The 12,984-nt window shown below is 36.2% G+C and overlaps 1 protein-coding gene across 2 annotated transcripts in view; it reads left to right on the plus strand.

The window, feature by feature from the left end:
• Positions 1 to 2: 2 nt before the first annotated feature.
• Positions 3 to 12,984, plus strand: part of LOC146162953 (NACHT, LRR and PYD domains-containing protein 14-like) — a 193,112-nt gene continuing 180,130 nt past the window's right edge. For both annotated transcript variants that reach the window (XR_014494513.1, XM_083381512.1), the window contains exons 1-3: positions 3 to 60; positions 7,298 to 7,453; positions 9,934 to 10,095. Coding sequence is in view for 1 of the 2 variants with exons in the window: in XM_083381512.1 (XP_083237638.1) it covers positions 49 to 60; positions 7,298 to 7,453; positions 9,934 to 10,095 (330 nt within the window). In the remaining variant the exon portion in view is untranslated. The remainder of the gene's footprint in view (positions 61 to 7,297; positions 7,454 to 9,933; positions 10,096 to 12,984) is intronic.

Genomic DNA, 12,984 nt, shown 5'->3' on the forward strand with positions numbered 1-12,984 from the left:
AGTCTGACAAGTCAAGGTTGCGAACACATTTGCGAAGCAATCGGGAAAATGACTCACAAGGTAAAGTGCTTTCATGTAATTATCAGCATGTTGTCTCGTTTAATTTATTTATATATTAATTTGTATTTGTTACATTATTGATATAAAGATTTCAATGCCATACCCTGGCTAACAGTTACTTGTAGCGTGGTTTCCCATATAAGGAAGCATGTTAAAACAGAATCGCGCCCCCCCCCCTGTTTTTAAAGGTTCGGAATAAATATGAAATTAATTACCGGGGCAACTTATTAGTTTACTTCAGGGGCCACAAACATGTTAAACGATTGGTTTACGAATGTTAGTTTGTAGCGTTTTTTCGTAACCATTAAAACTGTATTGCAAAGACTAAACAGGGATTGCGCTTTAAGCAAAAACGCATTGATCTATTAAATTATATTTTTATGGAGTTCAAAATCCTTATGACGCTTTGGTCTAAGACAGTGGTTCTCAAACTGGGGTCCGCGGTCCTTTTGGGGGCCGCAAGACAATTTCCTGGGACCGCGAAGCACCTAACAAAAAATCAACACGACGCTCCTGAAGAAGAATTTTTTTTTGTTTAATAAACTTTTCAGGCAGCTTACTTTTCCAAACCAAGTTGATTATTAGTTGTCTATTGACGTCATTGCACGCTTCAAGTTAAATTGTCCATTGTGACGTCATAGTGTTGCGTTGTGCTAATAAGAGTTACGTTTTTACAGCTTGCTGCGCTGACACTGTGGGCTATATACGGTCACGGTTTTAAGACTGTTCGTGATTGCTTCACTCAAATAAAGTGATTCGTTAGAGGTTAACATAGCCGAGCTGATAGCAAAGAAGCAAGTGCACCCATCCCATTGTTACCATTAAAAACAACGTGTTAATTTGTGTTAATTTGTGTACATTTTTAAAATTTTTAATTTTATTTTTATGGCGAATATTAATATTGAATATTAATATATTTTTTTTTAAATTAATTTTTTTTTTTCAAAATTAAAAAAATACAAGCCAGTCTTAAGACGGTGGTAACTTTTTAAAGACGGTGGTTTGTAAGAGGTAGGTTAGTCGCTTAATAAGTGTGTTAAGCAAATTTCTATCTCTTGGGTTGGCGTTTACTTCGCGATTTGTTGTTAAAATTATAACATTTCATCTACTTGCATATAGTTATCTATTAAATGTATTTTCACCAATATTTTAATATATATACATATTAGGCTAGAATAGGTATATGGACATTGGACACATTAGGTAATGGGTGTTTTTAATAATATTTGCACAAAATAATTGTCGTTATATTTAGACAGTTATCGTTTCCACACAACTTAACCATTTGAATTAGGTTTATTGAAAATAGTACTGCATATTATAGAGCAGGGGTCGGCAACCTTTTTCTAGTCGCGGGCCAAAACCAAACTCAGAAAGATCTTTTCGGGCCGCACAAAATGTTAACTAAGAATTGTGTGATTGAAATGTTAGAACAACTGTGAATCAGGCGGGCCTCGGATATTTTTTGCACTTAAAAACGTGTTTAATTACATTTAAGTGGCAGTAAAGTGTTGGCGCAAAGCGAGAAAAAAGCGTTTGTTTGGTTTAAAATTCGAGTCCACATCATCCATACTACTAATGTTAGTAGTATCGTCATCCATACTACTAATGAAAAGTCTAATAAAGCTACTTTGAGAAACGCGATAACCTTAATAGTTAATCTAGTTCAGCGTTTTTTAAGCTTTTAAGTTAGGGCAGACCTGATGAGCAAAGCAAGCGCGATTTTTTTTTGGTAAACCGACATTTGTTTTAAATTTGTTGCAAGTTTTTGTTACATTGCCGAAAATAAAAAAAATGATAAAATATATATGTCCATTATTTTAAATACGTTTTCCGTTTGTCCGCGACGCGCTTGGCAGCCTTCCACGGCGCAACGGTAAAGAAGCGCTGATCTAGTTCAAAAGACAGCATCAAAACATAAACAAACCGGGCGTAGAAAATAAAGCACATTGAAATTTTTCGCACTTGCATAGTTAAAATGGTCAAAAAGTATGTGAAATGGACTGGTGTCTAGTTTGTCAATCAGGCGGCGGGCCGGATGAATTACATCGGCGGGCCGTAGGTTGCCGACCCCTGTTATAGAGTATCCTTAGAGATGTGGTCACAACATATCGCCACAAATTTATGATGACAATCAACAAAATCCGATAATTGGTGCCTGGGAGTTCACGGTTAACATGGATTAAACTTCGCTGGGTTTCCGCCATTTTGTACTTGACGCGCGTAATCTGCTTCATGTAGATCAGAAGTTCCCAACGTGGGCGATACCGCCCCTTGTGGGCGTTGGCGAGTTACAAGGGGGTGTTTTTTTCTCGTTTGGGGGGGGGCGCTGAACACGCATAAAGTGGCGTTACATAAAAGTACTTTCCACAAAACTTTACAAAAAGTTCCCATATAAATAGTAACAAACATCACTGTAATACTGTATGTAACATTTGAGCTTAAATGGCAACTTTCGTTCTAACAACTTGTAGAAGTCCCCCCCCCTCTCATTCTTAACTTCTGACGTAACAATGTAAGGGTATTGTTCTTATGTAAGGTTGTTGTTGCGCTTAACCGTTTTATACGCGGGAAAATGTTTGTATATTTAAAACAGGGGTCGGCAATGTAATTCATTCGACCACCGCCTCTTTGACAAACTAGACACAGTCCATTTTAAATACTTTGACTATTTTAAATATGCAAGTGCGAAAAATTTCAATGTGCTTTATTTTCTACCTCCGGTTTGTTTACGTTTTGATGCTGTCATATATCAGCGCTTCTTTACCGTTGCGCCGTGGAAGGCTGTCAAGTGCGTCGCGGACAAACGGAAAACGTATTCAAAAATGGTATACATATATGTTTTAACATTTTTTAATTTTTTATTTTCGGCAATGTAGCAAAAACTTTTAAGAAATTTAAAAGAAATGCCGGTACCAAAAAAAATCGCGCACACTTCGCTCGCCAGGTGCGCCCGGACTTAAAAAGGTTAACAAACACTCAACTAGATAAACTATAAAGGTTTTCGCGTTTCCTCAAAGTAGTTTTATTACACTAACATTAGTAGTATGGATGATGTGGACTCGAATTTAAAACCAAACAAACGCTTTTTTCTCGCTTTGCGCCAACACTTTACTTCCTCCTTAAATGTAATTAAACACGTTTTTAAGTGCAAAAAATATCCGAGGCCCGCCTGATTCACAGTTGTTCTAACATTTCAATCACACAATTCTCAGTTAACATTTTGTGTTTTGGCCGCGGCTATAAAAGGTTGCCGACCCCTGATTCAAGTCTTGGTGCAGAAATTTGAATTTTTCGTGATAATAACATAACCTTGTGAAATAATGTATGTCTAGTAGGAATTAATCTTTTATGTTCAGCTAGCGCCAAGCTGGATTGCATTATGAAACTATATGTTGAATTGTCAGCCATTTTTATTGCAATAGCGCAAAGAAGTATTCACCAGTGTGTTTAAAGCTTAACGCAATTATTGCAGGGAGTCGAACCGTTTGACTTTTCCGGTTAAGGTCTGGGTTCAAGGATTTTTTTCGGAATCCGGTTCAGTTTCGGTTTCGGTTTCGAGCAATTTTAAAGTTCCGGTTCAGCTCCGGTTCGACCATCGTTATTTCAAAACCGGTTCATAAAGTTCCGGTTCGGATCCAATATAAGTTGCGTTAAATCTAAAAATGTGGGTCAATTAATGTAGAGAATAATCTTTGAATTGTAAGTCATTTAATCTAAGTTACGCGACTTATTAAAAAACAGCAACTCAATATTGAAACATCTAAAAAAATAAAAAATCAACCTTTTATTTAATCAATATTTATATTTTTTTCATAAAATTTCGAACATGGCGTAACTTGACTCTGTAAAATACAAGTTGTTACGTCATGCTGGAGTGCTTACAGCTCCGGGTTCGGCTAAGGTTTATGTTCTTTTAAACTATTTGGTTCAGTTCCCGTTCAGCTCCTTAAAATCTTATAAAAACCGGTTACGGTTCGGAAAAAATCGATCCAAACCCGGTTCATAAAGTTCCGGTTCGGTACCGGTTCGACTCCCTGAAATATTGTTGTATGTAAATTTTATGTCCTCTTGTCCTGTTACCTACATGCCTTATTTTTTAAGTTACGCCATTAATTTAGTTCAATTTATACACATGCTCACGTACATTCCTATAGTGAATGCATGTTAGTCAACCTAAAACATGACTGACAGCTCATCCGAAACAAAAGTACAGACACTATAATGTCAGAAAACGATTGAAATAATACTTTACTGTAAAGCAAGATGGGGGGGGGGGGATATGAAACAATATGGAGCGCAAGGGGGCACTAGTGTAAAAAAGGTTGGGAAACACTGATGTAGATCAATCCGTTTCCCCGCTCTTTTGTACGATTCAGCTAACACGCGAAAGCGCTAAATCGCTTTCCCAAGTTACGTTTTGTTTTGTAAGAATTTCGCACTGATTTAAAAAAACGCCCTGGAATTTTAAAAGTTCGGCGCCTATGGACGTGACATATAAGAAGCGATTCGAATTTTGCTTGCAATAACGCCATTAATAGTGTAATTTAACTGAAATTGCAATTGTAGCATTCTTGAATCACCGCGGCGCAACGTGCGGAAGTATGCATAGCGCTTTAGTGCTCAACTGCTCATTGAACTTAATTAAAACGGATAAAAGTTCGCTCGTGACGCGAAAAAAGTATAGTTCTTTAGGGTTGTTCATGAGCAAAAATTTACACTCGCCAGTCTGGGTAGCGGCTAACAATCAGGACTCGCCCACCTGCCGAAATACCACTCGCCAAATTTGTTGGCAAGCCGTCCGCAAATTTCCGTCCTAGCGCGGTCATTTCTTGGGTTATCGTTAACCTGTCTTGTGGTTTCTATACGTAAACATTAGTTTTCATAAAAGTCTGTTCGTTTATTTCCAAGCATGGATAAACAAATTAATGAACCATAAAGCAGTTCACGCTTAAAACAATGTAATCATTTGGCACACAATTCACTGGTTTTTAGTAATTTTAATAAAAATACCAAAGCCATAATATTCGATAAAATCGACATTTCGCAATTTACAGACGTTTCAGCAATAACGCATGCGATCATCAGTGTAAAAATCAAGTGAAGATAAAAGCGATAAAACATCAATGTAAAGAATGTAAACAATTCCTTAAATATATTTTTTCTACAATCTTTAGTGAAAAAATAACACTGACAATATTTACAAGCTGATATGAGAGCTACACGAGCTAATGAGAGCATTTTTCATTTCAACATTTGTCAATTGTAGCTTGGTCACAATCACTGTCCTTGTCGTATTCATCCGAGCTGCAATCAGCGTCAACGACCACAGATCTTGATGGCGATTCTTTTTGTGTTACTTTTCTGCGGCGTTTAGCTCCATTTAGCCACACGTTAATGGCTGGTTGTGGGTCGAATTGTGTAAGATTAGCGGAGCACATTTGCACCACCGTCAAGTCGTTCATCGTATCAGTGTCTAGACGGTTCCTCAAACAAGTTTTCGTCAATTTCATGTTGCTAAATCCACGCTCGTTTTCGGGAGAACTAGCCGCAAACAAAGCAGTGAATCAATAAGAGCAAAAATGTTGCTGTAATCGTCACCAAATGAACGACCAACCTCATCCCAAGATAGTTTCGCGACCGATTCCTTGAATCTAAATAAAATACTGCAATTACTAAAATAGATTATATTTTTAGATTGACGCTGATACCGTCTGCATAAATGCATCTTTAGCAGCTGCCATTTTTCTGCCACGCTAACACTATCTATTCCAGCGCTTACGAGCAATGCGGAATAGTGTGTGCAGATCATTTGCACTTCTTTATCTCCAAATACTGCAAATATGCGAAATAATCAAACTTAAAACTGTAGTTATTCCATAACCAGTTACTTCGAATTTCTTCTTTGTCAAATGAAGGCCATCTTGGGAAGCTTGCAATCGCTGTGGCTGATACGAAGCTGTCAGTTCCAACAGAAAATCTTTTTAGTAGCGCATAAATTACTTTTTCCACACAAAATTTTTGCTGACTTGTTCAGTTATATGGCTGAACCGCAAATAATGACAGAATAATTGTAAATTTACAACTAAACCATTTACAAAGTTAACCATATGCACCAGAGGTTGTGTGCTGCGTGACGCCCATAGTGGGTCGTTTCTATTTTCCAAGGGCGTCCGCAATGGTTTCGTTTCGTATCTAAACATAATTGCGATATAAAATATTTACAGACAGTTATTTTTTAAGCTTTGGCTTGGCTGACCGTTATGAACTTAAGAGATCGCAACAACATTCTTACATAGACTAATTGCTAATTCTCGGCTGTGGCACAAGTAGGCGATACTGTATTGTTCAGTGGGACGTTTCGGTCCCTCAAAACATCTTAAAAAACACTGCTTACAAATAATATTATAAGACATTTGCAATTGAACTTATTGTTACCGAACAACTGCAGTAATTGCGTATAATTTTCGAATGCAAACAATTAAATAAATACAAAAAATTTAATTTTTTTATGGCTGGGTACATCACAAGTCCAATAAACTTTTCAAAGGCAACGACTGGGTTAAACATTTTTTTTAATTAACAACGTTTAAGTTAAAAATAAACCTCACAACTATTTACCACTGCAGCAATGGCGATGTTTTTAAAACGGGACAAAGAGTCATTATTACGAGTTCAAACGTGACCGCGGTTTACATTCTGCTTAAAATATCGATACCGCAATAAAACGTGCCGCGCACCAACATTTGTGTTTTCTTTAACATGCACACCTCTGCAGTAAATTAAACATTGCTATGTTTTGCTACTTCACCTTCAATTTTCGGCCAAAATTACTTGAAATTTGTTTCGGTATAAACTTAAGAGAATATTTTTCGAAATAAAAGTAAAAAGTTTTTTTGGCTTGCTTGCAAACATATACACCTTCACCCATTAGTGATTAAACATTAATTAAAACTACTTTTTAGCCGGGGAAATAGTTAAGTTTATAACTACTCCATTATTAAAAATATTTGGTAATTGATTCAAATATCTAATACATATGAGGGTAATAATTTAAACTGTACCTTCCCTGACGTCACCTTGAAACAAACAATAAAACTTTTTGCGGTGTTTTTGGTACTTTGTATATTTTCGTCCAAAATTACTTTTTGTGACGTTTATTGTACAAAATAATTTATTTCAACGAAACATTGAATAGAAATATTTAAACTCACGACGTTATGTTTCTATGAATTAGTTGAAGGAGCTTAACCTCAGCTACAACCAAATCCAAAACGCCGAAGTGAAAAGTTTGTCGGAGATTGTTCACAAGTTGGAGGCGTTGGTGTTGATGAATTGTGACATTACAGACATCAGTCCACTCACCGACGCCATCAAGAACAAAGATTGCAAAGTAGGTTGTTTTTAAAGTTGGATTGTCGATGAACAGTCAGAGGTACAGTAGCCAAACAAGCAAGTTCGTGAAATTTAATAGAAATGTTCCATTTAAAATTTAGCAAAAAGTAAAATAAAATGTGTTTTTTTTTTCGGCTAGCTCGAGTACACATACACCCATTAGTTATTAAACATTATTATAAACAACTTTATTAGCCGAGTGAATAACTCATTCCATAATTTTTTTGTTAATTCATTCAAGCAATAAATCCATTTTTTGCAACAGTTGCCAAACAAGCAAATTTGGAAAATTTAATAAAATGTTGCATTTATATTTGGCATGATTATATTGTTAGTTTTTATCAAAGATAGTTTATATTCGTGTTTTGCTACTGCACCTTTGATACGTGGGTAGTGATTTTAAACTGTACCTACACTTATGTCACATTAAATCAAACATTGAAACGTTTTGCTACTTTACCTTTCCAACGAAATTTCTTAAAATTTTGTTTTTAATGTCACAATTTTGATTTTAGCTACTGCACATTCAGCATGCAGATAATAATTTAAACTGTACCTTAGCCAAACAAACGTGCAAAAAAATGTGTGGCATGTTATTATGTTTGCTACTTTACCTCCACAGCTTTAGTGCCCTTAATTGTAAATGTGTTTTGTGTCGACCGATTCACCCACAAAGTGTCATCTGTGGTAAACCATCTTACTAAATAAATAGACCGTCCTAAGTAAATAATAATAATTAACCAATGGGTCAAATTCACCAATAATATGTACCCACTGCCGTGAGCGCAAGGGTAACAACTTTAATATCTTAATACTGTTAAGTTTATAAATACTGCATTAACTAATTAAAATATTTTTGTAACTAACCCAGGGTTTTCGGCCACGTAGCGGTAATTGGGGGGCCACGGGCATAGGCGTAGCCAGGGGGTGACAGGGGCCAAGAAAAAAGACCTAAAACCCTCCCCCCGAAAAAGATAAATATTGTACTCCTAATAATTAATTTGTTGGTAGCGTTTATTAACAGTTCCACAACAATCACAGGCACGCCACACCTTCAATTGTCATACACTGTTACGTCACAGACGATATAGTTATTATGTTTGCTGTACTTTTAGTAATGTAGCTTCAATATTTTTAGTTATTTTGTTTCTGCTATCTGAATGGTTTTGAGTATTGCGCTAAAACTCAGTCAGTTGCTGCTCGAAACGGTTTGAGCTTTCATATTTATTTGTCTTCGATACGGCAGTTGATACACTGGACTGGAAAAAGCGATCAAGTTGTAACGAGCCTCGCTGGCGGGAAGCGAATAATGGAATTTTAATCGTAGTGTCATTACGGATTCGTAGTAAATAGTTATTTGTTTATGTTTTATATACAGTCGATTTATCGCTGTGAGGTATCAGCATCAGCCTCAACTTTTACCTACTCAGCGTGTCTTGTTTTTTTCTGCATCGATAGGCGGTGCACCAAACCAAATACTCTCACTAGTTAAAGTTCAAAATATTTGACCACACAAAATATTTTAGGCTGGCTACGGGAAAAACTCTCTAGCTAAGTATTGCAAAACCAAAATGCCACCACTTTTATCAATTGCCAGTTATTATGACTGTAAAACTTTCTTGTAACTCATTTTTCAGACACGTTTTTTGCCCCGGCAGTTTAGGGATGTTCCAAGTAGAATATCGGTTAATTTTTATTTGTTTATCGCAGAAAGTTACGCCTTATCCTACGTACGCGAGTGACAAGTTTAGATAAAGGCCTGTCGCTGTGGCGAAACATTAAGTGTGCTGCTTTACATGTAGCCATGTAGTGCGGCGTCAGCGTTTTTTCGGGCGGCCAATTACTTGCCGATAATATTAATTGTCGGTCACATGCCGTTGGGCGAGACCTAACGTGTAATGCCAGGTGCAGAGATTTCAAATTCCCTTGCAAAAGAAACAGTCCATAGAAAACGTACGACCTAAGTTCAAGTTTTATGTCTCAATAAAAAAAAATATTTGCTTAAATGCTTAGGGTGGGGACACAGTAAGAAAATGTTGCTGTTGTCAAATTGTGATTTTTCGAGGCCATTTAAGTTTGCAACAAACACAAAAATTTAAATTCGCCAAAGCCACCAAACTGATAAAACAAATATCATACAACAGTGGTTATTTTTATGTGGCCACACAAAACCTATTTTTGTCTGTAACATATTATAACCACTCGGTATGTCACTTCACATTCATGATATTTAAACTATCTACTTGGTTGTTTGAATATTTATTTTGTTTTGAATCATATTTCACTTCTCTTTCCCCGATATATTAACATTCACTGCCATACCTAAAAAACTCTAAATATCAGTTAGTTGCCGTTTCGGTAAGTGATTAAATCCGACATTAAGGTGCTGAACATTATCACCTGGAACTATTTGGTGCCTTGACGCCATTTGTGGCTCACTTTCAAAATCTAACCTCGCTCGTCAATTTGTTGTTTCAGATCAAGCGGCTGGGTCTGAATGGGAACCGCATCGACGACGAAGGAGCTCTTGAGCTTTCTCGCGTCCTCCCAAACATCGAGCAGTTGTGGGTCGATTATTGTGGCTTCACTGAGGAAGGCAAGAAGGTGATCAGATCGAAACTGAGAGAACTTGGACTTGACGTGAGTAACAACAACAAATACAACAACAAATTAATGTTTCAACAGAAGTCAAGGAAATAAACTTTTTTTGTATTCGGCGTTTATAAAATAAATCTTAATTTGGAAGTAAAGCTTATTATTTTAACACAGCGTCGCACTTTATTGACGTTTTTTTACCAAATTCGCCCAGAATATCAGGATTAACACAAAAATATGCGCAACTAAATAAAAACACGGTTTCGGCTCAATTCGCGTCATTTTGTGACGTTTGTACCTCGGACAAAATGTGCATTGTGCGATTATGACGTAACAGTAGGTCCATTGATGAGACGAAACAACTTGAACAAAATATTGCGAGCTCATGTTAATAACATCCGGGATATTATTTGCGTTGATATTAGAAACAAATTTAAAAAATATTTTTTTGATAAGTTATTGAATATCCGAAGTAAACTAGTAATAATCGGAATAAACTATTACAATGGTGATTAGGAGGTTACAGCAAATACGCTAAAATATATATTTGGAAGTTAGACAACAAAACACAGAAATATAATACAAAGGTAATATATTTTCATAATCATATACTTTTAATAACAACGGCCTATGTTAAAATGCATCTTGACAAACAATTTGTCTGGTAGCACTTTTTATAAAGTCACTCAATGTGGGGTTGCCAGTAAAAAAATATAAAAAGCCTTCATTACAAAAAAAATAGATTTTGCGGAATGAACCTAGAATACATATTTATTATCTTATCTTAAATTATTTTTCGATTGTCACCTTTCTTATGTAAATTGTGAAAAGTAACATCACTCACTACATAATGTACATTATTTAGCTCAGTATACATTACGTATTGAATATAATTATTCACTGTGCCTCTTCTTAGCTATTGTTTAAACAGATTTTCTCAACCGTGGCCCTCGGCCCCCCTGGGGGTCACGGAGCGGTCATTGAGGGGCCACAGGCATAACTCTCTAGCTAGACATGACAAAAACCAAAGTGTCACTATTTTTAAAATTTCACAGCTAACTTAATTTTGTGTTTTTTATTATTACTGTAAACCTTTCTTGTAACGTTTTGTAACCCATTTTCTGACACGTGCCTGACTCGTCAGTATAGGGATGTTTAAAAGTAGAATATTAGATCATTTTTAATCGTTTTATCGTGGAAAGTTACGCCTAATTGGCCGCTCGCGTGTGGCAAGTTTGGTTAAAGGCTTGTCGCTGTGATTACTGTGCTGCTTCATACATAGCCATGCAGTGCGGCGTCAGCGTTTTTTCGGGCCGGCCATTTTTACTTACCGATACCCTTTTGCCTATAATCATAAAGTGTCCAACAAATGCTGTTAAGCGAGCAACTCATGTGTATTTGGTTTGCAAGTTCCTTTAAGAGCGTTCAGTTGCAAAATAAACATTTCATCGTAAAACGCATAAAGTACGCTTCAGGGTTATTCAAATATTCAAGGTCATTTTTAGGCCAACATTCAAGTAGGCTAATAGTAACGCGTTAATAAAAAGGAAAATTGAGAAATCATCTCGACGAATGTAGTGACATCGCTTGGCTCAGTACAAAACAGAGCCGACTCTAAAAAAAAAACTGGGCGGCGTCGAAGAACAAGCTTTGTAATGACTAACTAAGTTAGTTTAAATTAAAATGACTTATTTGTACAATTTTTTTAAAAGTCAGTGCATTTATTCGTTTATTAATGGCTGTATTTGTTATTGACGTGAAGAAGTAAAACAAGTAAAAATACATTAAACGCAATGCTTGGTATTTTATAAGCAGGGGGGTATGAGGGTCGAGAGTCTTTTAAAGGGGGCCACAAAGCATAAAATGTTGAGAACCACTGGTTTAAATTCTTGCATCTTTAAATAATTTTACATACTATATTTTTAGTGTCTAATTTGGCAACCCTGCAACTAAATTAATGTTTAGTACAAGCTTTCTACGACCGTGAAATAAAATTTGAAATTTGCTTATGCCTAAACGTTTGAGTGTCACTACCTAGAAATTTCAAATCATGTGATGTGAAGTCGGTTAACTATAGCGCACAACACTTGGCTAAGCATGCAATACATCTTTTAAGTAACGAAAACCCTTGACGTTTGTCAATTGAGAATAACTCCCAAACGTAAAACTTTAGGTTGCAGCAGCAATTGCTTAGACTTGCTTGGTAGCGTCATGTTTAAGCAAATACGTAATCCCGGTGCTAAACTGCGTCAAACGTGAGAAAAATGCTTACTATTAACTACTGCAATAAACGCAATATTTCGCGAACTCTGCTAAGTATTGCGTGGGTAAACACATTGTAAGAAGTCATTAGGCTTTGGCCTCAATCACTGACGCTAACAAACGGCTTAAAAATAAAAATTCAATTCTTCGTAAATTTGCGAACTCTACCTAAATTTTACGCGTAAATTTTACGGTTTTCTTTATTTTGAAGGAAAACCCTAGAAATTTTAGATGAACTATAAAAAACTAGATCTAGTTGTAAAAACCTGACGCTTGCATCCCTGAGCAAATGTATGGCACTAAATTAAGCTGTTAATGGCGATTGTCAATATTGTGTGCAACTTGGCGCTGTGATGTAAATAGATTGTTTTGTGCATTTTGCATTTGTAACGTTGAAACTATACATATAAGCTCTAGTATAATCAATTGATATCGCTCGCAAGGTGCGCCACCACGTGTTTAGAGGTCCACAGGTGCACCATGACGTAAAAACTTAAGAAACACTGATCGGTGGTCTCTTCTAAGGGTACTTTGGAAATATGGTTATTATGCAAGTCAGCATAAAACCACAATTACTAACAGTGTGACATAATAGCCTCAATGTATGAGATGTAACATTCTCAGCAAGGAAAATAACTTAAGTAATATGTTTGCGCTGATTTAAAGTCAGTT

This window comes from Ascidiella aspersa, chromosome 2 (genome assembly GCF_963924565.1).
Source record: "Ascidiella aspersa chromosome 2, kaAscAspe10.2, whole genome shotgun sequence".
NCBI classification, from domain to species: Eukaryota; Metazoa; Chordata; class Ascidiacea; order Phlebobranchia; family Ascidiidae; genus Ascidiella; species Ascidiella aspersa.